Here is a 12,501-nt window from a genome sequence, read left to right on the forward strand (position 1 = left end):
TTAAAAAGTAAGGTTATGTCATCTGTCAACTCGATCTTCATGGAGTTTTATTTGCCAAAAAAAAGCTAAAATGAATCATTTTAAGTAAAATTTAATGTTGTTTTGTGTAACAACGAGAATAACACGTCCTTGGGTAAGATAAAAATCTTATTTGCTAATTGAATTTCGGGTAATTTCCACTTTGCACTTTAAAAACAATTTTGGTACAACCAATTTTTTAAACGCCATAATCTTAATTAATTTATATTAATTTCTATAACATGCATATCTAAATAGCTATTTCAATAAAATTAATATCGTTTATATCAATTTGTACGATTTTGTCAAACGAGAAATGTCCCTCCGCTTTTTATGTAAAGAACAACGCGTTTTAACGTTAAACATTTTTTAAATAGTGAAATTTTCATTGATAACGCTTTCGTTATCAGTGTGAAAACCGTTCTAAAAGCTATGTTAGTTCGTTTGCAACGTCAAGGGGACGCGTTTATAGGTTAGGTCGTTTGTGGTGGTTTTTTCAGGTTTTCTTATAATTTTTTTGATTTTTAGGCAATGTTATTCAATTGATATAACGCAAAAATGGTTATGATAAAACGGAACTTGAGGAGCATGCTAAAATTTGCATTTATATCATTTGCAACTGTGATATTTACAGTACTTATTTATCGGACTATAAGAGGGCACAAAAGTATTAAATATGTTGATGTTGTACCAGCTCCGCAAGCTCTTATTGAGTCAAAATTTCCATTCCCTCCATTGGTAAGATTTCTTGTTATCATTTTTGATATTTTTTTTTTAATTAAGTAGATTAGAAAATATCTTAAATTTATTGCTTTGTGGTTTAACATTTCCTTTTAACATTTAATTTGATAATTAAAATTTGGTTTTAATAAAGTGTTAGGTAACAATTATGATATTAATCAATCAATTTCAGTTTTAAAGGAGGATTAAGTTAAATTACAGAATACTTTTTTTTAATAATTTTATCTAAATTAATTAATAAAAAAGGTTTGATTACGTTTTTGTAATACATGGTGCTAGTTTAAAAAATAACTCATAAACAAAGTGTTTTCTAAACGTTTTTTTACATTTTTCTGCACATAACAACAATAAAATATATTTTTTGACAACTACTTTTTTTAACTCAGTTTTTTTGACAACAATTTTACTCTATAGATAGCGCTATAAGACACGTCATTTTTTATTTTGTCAAAACTAAATCACAAACAAGTTTTGATGTTTATTTTTAACCACATTTTAAACTTGTTCTATTTTTAACTACATCTAAACTTGTTTGAGGAACCAAATCTTCTATAAACTTCTTTTACTTGCATCTGTTCAGTGAATTGGTTAAAATATTTGTCATCATTTCATGTATTGAATCTGCACCTCTTCATTTTCAATTTCATTTCTAATAAAATGATATTTCCCATCGATATGTTTGGTTCGTTTGTGATGTACTGGATTTAGAGATAATTTTTGTGCACTTTGGTTGTCATTGTATATTGTTATACATTTTATTTCGCCAACCAAATCATTGTACAAAATCTATATACCAGTCGCTGTCTGTGAACTTTCCATTTACAAACGTAGCACTGAAAGCATTTGATTCTTTTACCATTTTCTTGTTTTCTTTGTTCAGACACTTGTTTTTATAATGCCCCATTTGCTTACATCCAAAACATTTTATATCCTTTTAAGTCTTTTCTTTTACTTAATTCTGGATTTCATTTTCCTGTAGCATTAAATTTATTCTTTGTGACACCAGCAAAAGCTGTACCTGCTTCACTTGCTGTTGGTTCCATGTCCAATATTCATAAATAAATCACTCACACTCAATCTCAATATGTTCAATATGGTCCTGGGCCCATAACCTGTTGATCTTGCTTGATTATTTAATCAAAGAAACTCATAAACACAAGTTTTTCTAAACGTTTTTTACTTTTTTCTGGAAATGACAACAACAAAATATAATTTTTGACAACTATTTAACTTTTTTTCTTAACTACTAACTTCACAGTTATTTTTTAACAACAATTTTACTCTATAGATGGCGCTATTAGCTATGTGATTTTTGTGATTTGATTTTAAAACTAAATCTCAAACAACTCTTTATTGTTGAATTGGCTAAGTAATTCTACACTTTTCTTTTACTTAATCCTGAATTTCGTTTTCCTGTAGCATTAAATTTATTCTTTGTGACACCAACAAAAGCTGTGCCTGCTTCCATGTCCAATATTCATAAATAAATCACTCACACGCAATTCAATATGGTCCTGGGCCCATAACCTGTTGATTTTGCTTGATTATTTAATCAAAGAAACTCATAAACACAGGTTTTTTTAAACGATTTTACTTTTTCTACAAACAACAAAATATATTTTTTGACTATTTAATTTTTTTTTAACTACTAACTTCACAGTTATTTTTTGACAACAATTTTACTCTATAGATGGCGCTATTAGCCATATGATTTTAAAACTAAACCACAAACACGTTTTGATGTTTATTTTTTAACCACATTTTAACACCAAATTAATTTAAATTAATATTTTTTAACATTAATTTTAGATTTCCAATGAAAAAATTGATTGGCACAACTATGATTTAATAGAAAAAGATAAAAAACGTACAGGAATCGGAGAACAAGGAAAAGAGGTTAAAAATCCTCAAAACATTCCCAATTACGATAAACTTTTCAAAGTGAATGGATTTAACGCTGCCCTAAGTGACCAAATAGCTTTAGATAGAGCCATTCCCGATATTAGACACAAAGGGTTTGTTAGTTCAACATTTTTATTGATTAATTAATTAATTCACTTTTTTGTTATTAGCTGTAAAAAGAAAAAATACTTAAAAGAACTTCCAACCGTTAGCGTAATTGTCCCGTTTCACAACGAACATTGGACGACACTTTTACGAACCGTTCACAGCGTTTTAAATCGATCTCCTCATAATTTATTAAAAGAAATCATCTTAGTTGACGATTTCAGTTCGAAAGAATTTAGCAAGAAACCTTTGGATGATTATTTATTGGTGAATGCAACTAAAACTCGCGTTATCCATTTGAGTGAACGAAGTGGATTAATTCGGGCACGTTTGGCGGGGGCTAAAGAAGCTGTTGGAGATGTTTTAGTGTTTTTAGATTCTCATACGGAGGCTAATGTTAATTGGTTACCACCTTTATTAGGTATATTTATATCTAGCTATTTAATGATTGTTAATTAATAAATTATTTTAGAACCGATCGCCCAAAACTATAAAACTTGTGTTTGTCCGTTTATTGATGTCGTTCAATACGAAACTTTTGAGTATAGAGCTCAAGATGAAGGTGCAAGAGGTGCTTTTGATTGGGAATTGTATTATAAAAGATTACCTTTACGCCCTGAGGATTTAGAGCGCCCAACAGAACCTTTCGAGTGCGTTAAATCTTGATTATCTTTCTTAATAATTAATATATAAAATTTTATTTAGGAGTCCTGTTATGGCTGGTGGGTTATTTGCAATAAGTCAAAAATTCTTTTGGGAATTAGGAGGTTACGATGAAGGATTAGATATTTGGGGTGGTGAACAATATGAGTTAAGTTTTAAAATTTGGATGTGTGGGGGTCAAATGTACGACGCGCCATGCTCAAGGGTAGGACATATTTACCGCAAATACGCCCCATTTCCAAATCCGGGGAAAGGAGATTTTGTGGGGAGGAATTATAAAAGAGTGGCTGAAGTTTGGATGGACGAATACGCCGAATTTATTTACAAACGTCGTCCGCATTATCGCAAATTAGATCCGGGAGATTTAACTAAAGAAAAGGCGATTCGAGATCGTCTAAAATGTAAAACTTTTAAATGGTTTATGGAAACGATCGCTTTTGATTTACCACTAAAGTATCCACCAATTGAACCGGACGATTTTGCGTCTGGGGAAATAAGAAACATTGCAGCCCCCGATTTATGCGTTGACGCTTATTATAAACAAAGAGACCAACCGTTTGGTTTAAGAGATTGCATAAAAGGTACTTCGAAAGAAGGCGAGCAAAACTTCACGTTAACATGGCACAAAGACATCCGTATGAAAGGAAAAACACTTTGTTGGGATGTTTCTGATCCAAACGATAAAGCCCAAATCGTTTTATATCCATGTCATGGTGGAAAAGGTAATCAATATTGGAGATACGATGTTGTAAGTACCATTAATTAAAAATTTTAATTAATTTTTTCCTCGAAGACTGCGATTTTTTTTATAAAGTAGAATGTTGAACTTGAATGTCTTCTCCATCACGTCCAGTTTTCGAGATATCCCAAAAATGTGGAAAATCGTAAATTTAAAAATTTAGTAACGGTTTATGTTCAGTATATATTATTTTGCATACTGTGTTTTTGTAGCTATATGGACATGAAAGTAGAGATCCAAACGAAAATTTTGAGATATTGATGGCATAAATCAGATTCTCCGCTATTTTGCTACTCAACAAAAACAATTCCCATTTTTTTTTCACTTAATTATACCGCAATTAAAAAGAATTATACATGAACAAAAAAAATAGCTACTCTATCCTGTAGAACATTTAATTCTCTAAATATCGAAGCATTGTACACCATGGTCGAACGTATTTTAACGCAGATATCGTTAATTTACGACGATTGTGCAAAATTTCATTTTTTGTCATTTTAACTTCATTGTTAAAACATTATTACTAGTGGTGGAATGGATATCTGGCAACTATCCGGTCATTTACAACTTTATTTATATCAGGTTTGTCATTAGCAACCTCATTGTAACAATTCCAATAGATATATAAAATCCTTTGTTACAATTTCGTCTAGTTTTCTTCTCTTCACTTGTAATTCATCATCACATTCATTACTAACAGAACTGTCACTGTTATCACTTTCGCTTATTAATTAAAGTATCCTCTTTTTAATGCAACAAGCCGTTTTGAAAAATCTTACTTAGTTTTTGAGAAAACAATTTTTGAAATAAAAACCATATAAAAACTTCTAACTTGCGTTTATTAATATAAAGTCGTACTAGTTTCGGGTTACCCCATCATCAGCGACAACTATAAAGAGTACGAAAAATAAGATAACAATCAAAAAGTGATAAAATATAATAAAGTGATGTTAACTCGATAAAAAATATATTTTTTATAAATAATAAATTTTGTTGAAATAAAAGTTAGAAGTTAAGTTAAAATATAAGACGTTCAAAGAATTTATTTAAAAAACGCGAAAAAACTATAAACTAATCTTAAATCAAACAAAAATAATCTAAAAATAGAGGCAAAACAATCAAAAAGGAAAACTTTTTATGGAGAAAATTTTAAATAGAGTTGACCACGAGGAAAATGAGGAAAAGTGAAAAAAAATCTCAAAAAACTGAAAAATACTTACAGTCAATGAAGCTATAAAAGGTGCAGACTGGAAATCAGGAGAAAGTAAAGCATTTTGCTATCTGATGGATAAACAAAATGATTTTATCTTCATTTTGTTTATCCATCAGATAGCAAAATGCTTTACTTTCTCCTGATTTCCAGTTTTATAGCTTCATTGACTGTAAGTATTTTTCAGTTTTTTGAGATTTTTTTTCACTTTTCCTCATTTTCCTCGTGGTCAACTCTATTTAAAATTTTCTCCATAAAAAGTTTTCCTTTTTGATTGTTTTGCCTCTATTTTTAGATTATTTTTGTTTGATTTACGATTAGTTTATAGTTTTTTCGCGTTTTTTAAATAAATTCTTTGAACGTCTTATATTTTAACTTAACTTCTAACTTTTATTTCAACAAAATTTATTATTTATAAAAAATATATTTTTTATCGAGTTAACATCACTTTATTATATTTTATCACTTTTTGATTGTTATCTTATTTTTCGTACTCTTTATAGTTGTCGCTGATGATGGGGTAACCCGAAACTAGTACGACTTTATATTAATAAACGCAAGTTAGAAGTTTTTATATGGTTTTTATTTGATCATTATTCTTGCAACATGGATAACTTTTTCAATTTTTGAAATGATCGATAATTTTTTGCAATTTTCGCCGATTAAATTTTAAAAATTCGTATAAATTTCAGTTCTTGGAATATAAGTATGAAAATTTCCCAAAGTGTTAATTAAAGTGTCTTCTTTCCAATGAACCAACCCATTTTGAAAAATAACTATTAGTTTTTGAGAAAACGATATTTGAAGTTTTGATAAAATTTTCGATGTTGCAATTTTCATCGATAATTTTCAAAATTCGCTATAAAATTAATTTCTAGAAGGATCTTTGTGGAAATATCACCAATTCTTAATTAAAGTGTCCTCTTTTCAATGCAACAAGCCGTTTTGAAAAATCGCAAAAAAAAATTCGCATTTTGAAAAAAATTTTTTTTTGGATGCAAAAAATACAATTAAATTTAAAAAAGGAGTATATAAATTAAAACTCAGCCAAAAATAGGGCTATCGACCGGAGCGTTTCTGCCCATGCAAGTTCTAGTTAGCAGCAGTTTCAGTCTCATCAACAGTTTTTGAAGGAGTGGTGGGCTGTCAGATGGGTGGATTACTCTAGGGATAATGAGCATATGGTGGAGAAGATTGTTAGGGAAATTTAGGGTGGTTTTATGAGATAAAGATTGTAGACGGAAGTTAATGGGAGGGATATTAGTGAGGTTATGTAGGAGATCATTGCTAGGGTTGGAAAGAGGATTTTGGGGATTCCTTATTCGTATTATGGACCTCAATGCCGATCTTTCTGCGACTTCTAAATGGTGTCTTGATGTTCTAGGCGCGTCGTTTGGAAGTATAGAATTGGTCTGCATGTGGATTTGTAAATTTTATCTTTCATCTTCACTTTGATGGCGTGGGCAGAGAATTTTAGAATTCCGTCGAGTGTTATGCCTAGGTATTTGCAAGTTGGTGAGACTGAGAGGGGAGTTGATTGGACTGTGATTGTAGGAGAAGGGCGTGGATTGGGAGGAGGGATGAAGAATTGCGATTTTGAGGAGTTGATTTAAATGCGCCATTTTCGGTACCAGCTCTCTGTTTCATCAATATGCACCTGTAGCTTTCGGACCGAAGAGGCAACGTCCCTGTCGTGCGAAATCAGTGTTGTGTCATCGGCGTAGAGTAGAGTAGGAGATGTTGTACAGGAGAGATGGGAGATCCCTGCGAGAGGCCTTGTTGGATGGTGAAACTGCGGGAGTGATGATTTTCAGCTTCACAAAACAAGAGCGATCTGAAAGGAATTGCCTTATCAAGTTTAGGAGGTAATATGGAACATTTAACTTATCCAGTTTGAATAGTAGGCCTTTGTGCCAGACTGAGTCGAAAGCCTTTCGGACATCCAAAAGTACAGCCGCGGATTTACGTTTTTGATAGCGTGCCCCTTGAAAGTTGGAAACAAATACTGTAAGTGGCTGGGTGGATTTGCCGGGTTGGAATCCAAATTGGTAGGGTGGAATGTTCTTTGAGACGACAGCCAGGAGCTTGTTCTTGAGATGTGTCTCGAAAAGCTTTCCTATCACTGAATCCTTCTTGGGATTATGATAGAGATCCTCCAGTCTCGTGGAAAATGTTGAGTCATGAGGCAGAAGTTAATTATTTCCCTGATGTAGGAGTGAATATCAAGGTTCAAGCTTCTCAACACCCTCCTCGAGATGTTATCATAACCAGGAACCGTGTTTTTTCCTTGGCCTAGAAGAGTGAAATACTCGTCCTCCAGCATAATAGCATCCTCAGGTGTTTCAGAGGGATTTATAAAAGCAAGTTGATACCAGTTGTGCTTTTGTTCAAAAAAATGAGGCATCCTCAGCAAAGGAAAATATTCCTTTCAGGTAGTCAGCTTTTGGTATCTAGACAGTTTACGAACTTCCTGCCAATAATTTTTCCCCTTACATGAATTGATCGTTAAACTTTTTTTTCAACTTAGGAATCTCGCATGCTCTAAAGTCTCGGTACAGCCGTCTCTTATCTTTTCGTCTACCGCTTTCTTAAGTTTTTCATTAAATTTTGATATCACCTCTGGTGTAATTACAGGATCTGCTCTTATGAAGTCTTTCATTGCTGAGTTGACTCTCTCCATGTTACAAAGTTTGTAATTTTTAGTTATAGTTGGAGCAGGTTTAGATAACTTTGATGTGAACAAGAATACGCAGGTGGTCGGGGCACAGATCAGGAATGACCTCTACCAGGGTGATTTGATGTCTCATTTTTCTTGTGCAGAAAAGCAGGTCTGGAGTAGAGTTCTTGGAGTAGAGGTGTCTTGATTTGTACAAAATTTGAATTGACTGATGTGTCTTTTTTTAGTTGGATTTGGGTTAAACTCTCCGATTATTAAGCAGCTATGTTAAATATTGACTCTTCAATTTAGCTGAACAGATGGATGTAAATCAGGAATATGTGTAGTCTGTTCGCGCCAAGCATAACGGTGAAGTGGAGTGCATTATTCAATGGCGAGTTGATACTTGAACGATTTGACTTTCCTAATTGTAGGATGGGGTGGCCCATAACCGCTGCTCCGCCACTATTAACAATATTACCCTTGTTTCCAATTAGTTGTGATTTCGGATTTTAACTATTGATGTTTGCATATAATCATTTTATGTTAGATATTGTTGGTCTTGTAAAATCGAGCATTGGTTCGGTTGGGGAAGTCTCAGAAGTATCTTCAAGATTAATCATGATGATATACATATAGTTTCCAGTAAATGAGATTTATTACATTATTTGATTCGTTTTTTTGTTTGCTGATTCTATTCTGACGTTAGGGACGCCTTGTATAGGAGCTTTGGAACGGTCCTTACACTTGAGTGACCAAGCACTACAACCTTCCAGGCCACAAGATTTGCATTTCTCTGGTAATTATGAGGTGCATTTTGTAGTACTGTGTGGGCCTAGACATTTTGTGCACTGCATCAGTGCATTTGTCGGAGGTGTGGGAAAATTCATAGCATCTACTACACGGAATTGGCGGTGGAGCGCGACTTTCAAACATTGGAAAGTGGTTGTTTTTGAAAAATACTCCCGCTTGCATGCAGAAGCTTTTGATTATCCTAATTTTATAGGTGGGCTTATCTGTGGCTTTGAGATAATTCTTTTACAGTATCTGTGTGATATATTAAGCGAGTTCAGATATTCGCTAATTTCTTGATCTTTAATTTCAAGAACAACGGAAGTAATAACGGCAGAGTATGAGGCCGATGGTATTTTTTTAATAGATGGTGTGAAATTTCTTGATTCAGGAAACTCTGAGATAATCCACTTCTTGGAATATGAGTTTGAAAATTGCCAAAAGTGTTAATAAAAGTGTTTTCTTTCCAATGAACCAACCCGTTTTGAAAAATAACTTTTAGTTTTTGAGAAAACAATATTGGAAGTTTTAATAAAATTTCTAGTAACTTTCGACGCGTTTCAATACCAATCTGTGATATTGGTTGCATACCTTTTCGGGTACGATAATTTTCCACATTTTAGGAAATATCTCGAAAACAGGACGTGATGGACAAAAACTAAAGACAGTTTCAAAATCAGCTTAAGATTCTACATTATAAAAAAAAAGTCTTCGAGATTTTTCTTGTAAACTAATAATCATTATTTTCTTAAAATGCTTCATTTTGAGGATAAACAATGGTTGGTACATGGTGGGAATCCCCGTTGTTTGGATTGCGATCCGGGTACGAAGAAAATTTACGTAACTAAATGCGATACGGGATCAAAAACGCAGCGATGGAGGTTTGAAAACGTTGACTTAAAATTAATGGAGAAATGGGAGGATATTGGACCGGCTTAAATCTTGATTATAAAAAAGTTGAAACATTCCAGAGTGACATGCTGTGATAAAGAGACTTTATGATATCATCCTAAACTACTAAAAGATCGAGACAAGAAAACGTAACTTTTTATTAGTCTTAACCTCACTTTATTAAGTACCTATTTATAGGAAATAAGTTTTTTTATAATGTAACATATCATGATGTGTGTGCATTTTTAACTTGTAAGATAAATAAAATTAGATAATAAATAATAAATTAATTAAAAATATTAAATTAATTAAAAATATTAAATTAAATCTATAAATAACTTCCTTTTAAACACAGAGGTGGCGCAATAGTTCGGTGTGGGGAGTAAAACTGTCATGACATTGTTGTGCGTTCCTCGAAAAACCTCAATTATAAAGTGTTTCCGTGACCCTTTAAAGCATTTGCAGTGTAAATTACATACAAAACATTCCAATTTAAGTATTAGTGAGTGTAAAACGAATAAATCGTCAAAAATGGATGAAATGAGTCTCTCGTTGATGTCTAGACAATTAGCGCCATCTCTATCTCAAGGGCGACATAAAGGTCAAGCCGGTAGAATAGGAATTTTTGGTGGTTCTTTGGAATATACAGGAGCCCCTTATTTTTCCGCTATTTCCGGATTAAAAGTCGGCGCGGATTTGGTTCACGTTTTCTGTTCGAAAGAAGCGGCCACCGTAATAAAATCTTACAGTCCCGAATTAATTGTACACCCCCTTTTGGATTCTGAAGATGCCGTAAATAAAATAAAACCTTGGTTGGACAGATTACATGTTTTATTAATCGGACCGGGTTTGGGTCGCGAAGATGCAATCTTTGAGGTAATCAAAGAAATAATCGAGATTGGGAAAGAAAAGTGTAAACCTTTGGTAATCGACGCTGACGGATTATTTTTAATAAGTAAAGAACCTAGCATTTTAAATAATTACCCCACACCTGGCGCAATTTTAACACCGAACATCATGGAATTCGCCAGATTACTCGGATCTGATAACCCAAAAAGTATTAAAGAGGAGGACGCAAAGAGATTATTTGAATCTTGGGGACCAAACGTTACTTTACTTTGTAAAGGAGAACAAGACATTCTTATAGATAGTTCGAAAACTGTTAAACTTTCGTTAGGGGGTTCTGGAAGGAGATGTGGGGGGCAAGGAGACTTATTAGGTGGATCTTTAGCAGTATTTTTTACATGGGCGTTACAACATAAATTAGATGTTGATGTTCCTCACGATGATCGACCTATGATTGCTTGTTACTCAGCATGCAAATTAATCAGGGAATGTAATAGTAGAGCATTTAAAAAATTTGGAAGAAGTATGACTGCTTCGGATATGATTCCAGAAATTCACGGAGTTTTCGACGATTATTTCGAATTAAAATGATTTTTATAAAAAAAATTGATTTTGTACCAAAAATATGATTAAATAAATGCAAGTTTTAAAAGTTTTTATTTTTTTTCTTACAAAAATATTTCTTAAACCAATTAGTCAAGTTCTCGCTCAATTTGATTCGTCATGATCCGGCGGAACCGCCGTCCATTAATTCCGAGACCCTTTAATTATAAGATAATTCCGGATCCGTGAGCGAGAGCAGGAAACTGGAAGTGGGCACCTTTTTAATCTTGTTTATTTGGCCCTTGCCTCGATTCCAATCAACGCGACGTGCGCCAACTTTTTCGCCTTTTTCTGGTCGGCCCGTTAAAACGTTTCCGGAATTTCCAAACATCCCTCTAATCCAAGACTTCTGAATTTGCTCCTTCGATTCATTCCTTTTTCTTTCTCGTATTTCTTATTTCTACTGCGACTTTTCTGAACTATTTTCCAGTGTTTTATACCGAATCAATGTTTGAAACATCGAGTAAACAACACACTGTGAAGGGTATTTTTCTCTCTTGAGATTAAGTAAAATTTATGGTAGTTTATTTTGTTTACATTTAATGATTCTTTGGTTTATTAATTCCAAGCCATAGTCATCTAGAAATCAATAGTTCACTATTCGAATGGGGTGCACTAGCAGCACTCTTAGCTCGAAGCAAATGAGTTAAATGAGGATTTTAATAGATTTGTCACGTCCGGTCCTGTCAAGTTTATATTGTACCTGATGAAAATTTGGTCATATCGCTAGTTAATGCGTGTCAAAAATTGAAAATGAAACAATCATAACAACTATTGATCTTATTGATCTTACATCAACCTCATCTACTGAACCAACACTTCCTGTAATTAACACAAATATTATACAAGAAACAACAATTAACACAAAAGAAAACGCTATGACGGGGAAAATTTTATAACTGTTAAAAAACGGGGTTCGCCTTCTTCATCCACATCTGATTTTAATAATACCTTAGGAAAAAACAACTTGGATACCATTTCTCTAGCTTCCGATTAGAATCATCACAGGCCATATTTATAAAACTCAAAGCAAAAAAATTGAAAGGAGAACCTAACACTCAACCTGGCAATGATCCATTATTCTTTCATGAATTTAAAGATCTTTTTGATGATTCATATGAAAACTTCTGCAATTTTATTACTGAATCCAAAGGTAAACAAGACATCTTGCTGGATGCCTTAAAATACTGCAAAGATTTACCCTCTTTAAAAGATCTATTAATTAGAGTCATTTAAAAATCAGTCAGTTAAAAATACCACACTAAAATCACCCTTGAAACGTATTGCTAAAAAGCTGCCTATGGATCCTTCAACTGAGCAATTTGAATTTAGCTC

At 32.9% G+C, this 12,501-nt stretch overlaps 2 protein-coding genes and 1 long non-coding RNA gene across 3 annotated transcripts in view; 2 read left to right on the forward strand and 1 right to left on the reverse strand.

The window, feature by feature from the left end:
• The window catches only part of LOC111420760 (uncharacterized), a 155,454-nt gene that overhangs the window by 7,942 nt on the left and 135,011 nt on the right, over positions 1-12,501 (reverse strand). The gene's annotated exons all lie outside the window — the stretch shown is intronic.
• Positions 577-10,021, forward strand: LOC111428730 (putative polypeptide N-acetylgalactosaminyltransferase 10). The gene is made up of 6 exons (XM_023064383.2): positions 577-756; positions 2,569-2,774; positions 2,832-3,187; positions 3,239-3,416; positions 3,472-4,177; positions 9,595-10,021. Exons 1-6 carry the CDS (start codon positions 577-579, stop codon positions 9,763-9,765), a joined length of 1,797 nt encoding a protein of 598 aa, XP_022920151.1. The 3' UTR covers positions 9,766-10,021.
• LOC111428732 (NAD(P)HX dehydratase) lies at positions 10,072-11,218 on the forward strand. Its single transcript, XM_023064385.2, has one exon. The coding sequence runs from the start codon at positions 10,111-10,113 to the stop codon at positions 11,152-11,154; it is 1,044 nt and encodes a 347-aa protein (XP_022920153.2). The 5' UTR covers positions 10,072-10,110; the 3' UTR covers positions 11,155-11,218.

Source organism: Onthophagus taurus, chromosome 11 (genome assembly GCF_036711975.1).
Source record: "Onthophagus taurus isolate NC chromosome 11, IU_Otau_3.0, whole genome shotgun sequence".
NCBI classification, from domain to species: domain Eukaryota; kingdom Metazoa; phylum Arthropoda; class Insecta; order Coleoptera; family Scarabaeidae; genus Onthophagus; species Onthophagus taurus.

What these genes read in the sequence shown, in the direction of transcription:
- LOC111428732 (XM_023064385.2), top strand. Translation starts at nt 10,111, where the DNA reads ATGACATTGTTGTGCGTTCCTCGAAAAACCTCAATTATAAAGTGTTTC.
- LOC111428730 (XM_023064383.2), top strand. Translation starts at nt 577, where the DNA reads ATGGTTATGATAAAACGGAACTTGAGGAGCATGCTAAAATTTGCATTT. An exon ending in AATTTCCATTCCCTCCATTG is followed by an intron (nt 757 to 2,568) that starts GTAAGATTTCTT and finishes CATTAATTTTAG; the next exon opens with ATTTCCAATGAAAAAATTGA. An exon ending in TTGGTTACCACCTTTATTAG is followed by an intron (nt 3,188 to 3,238) that starts GTATATTTATAT and finishes AAATTATTTTAG; the next exon opens with AACCGATCGCCCAAAACTAT.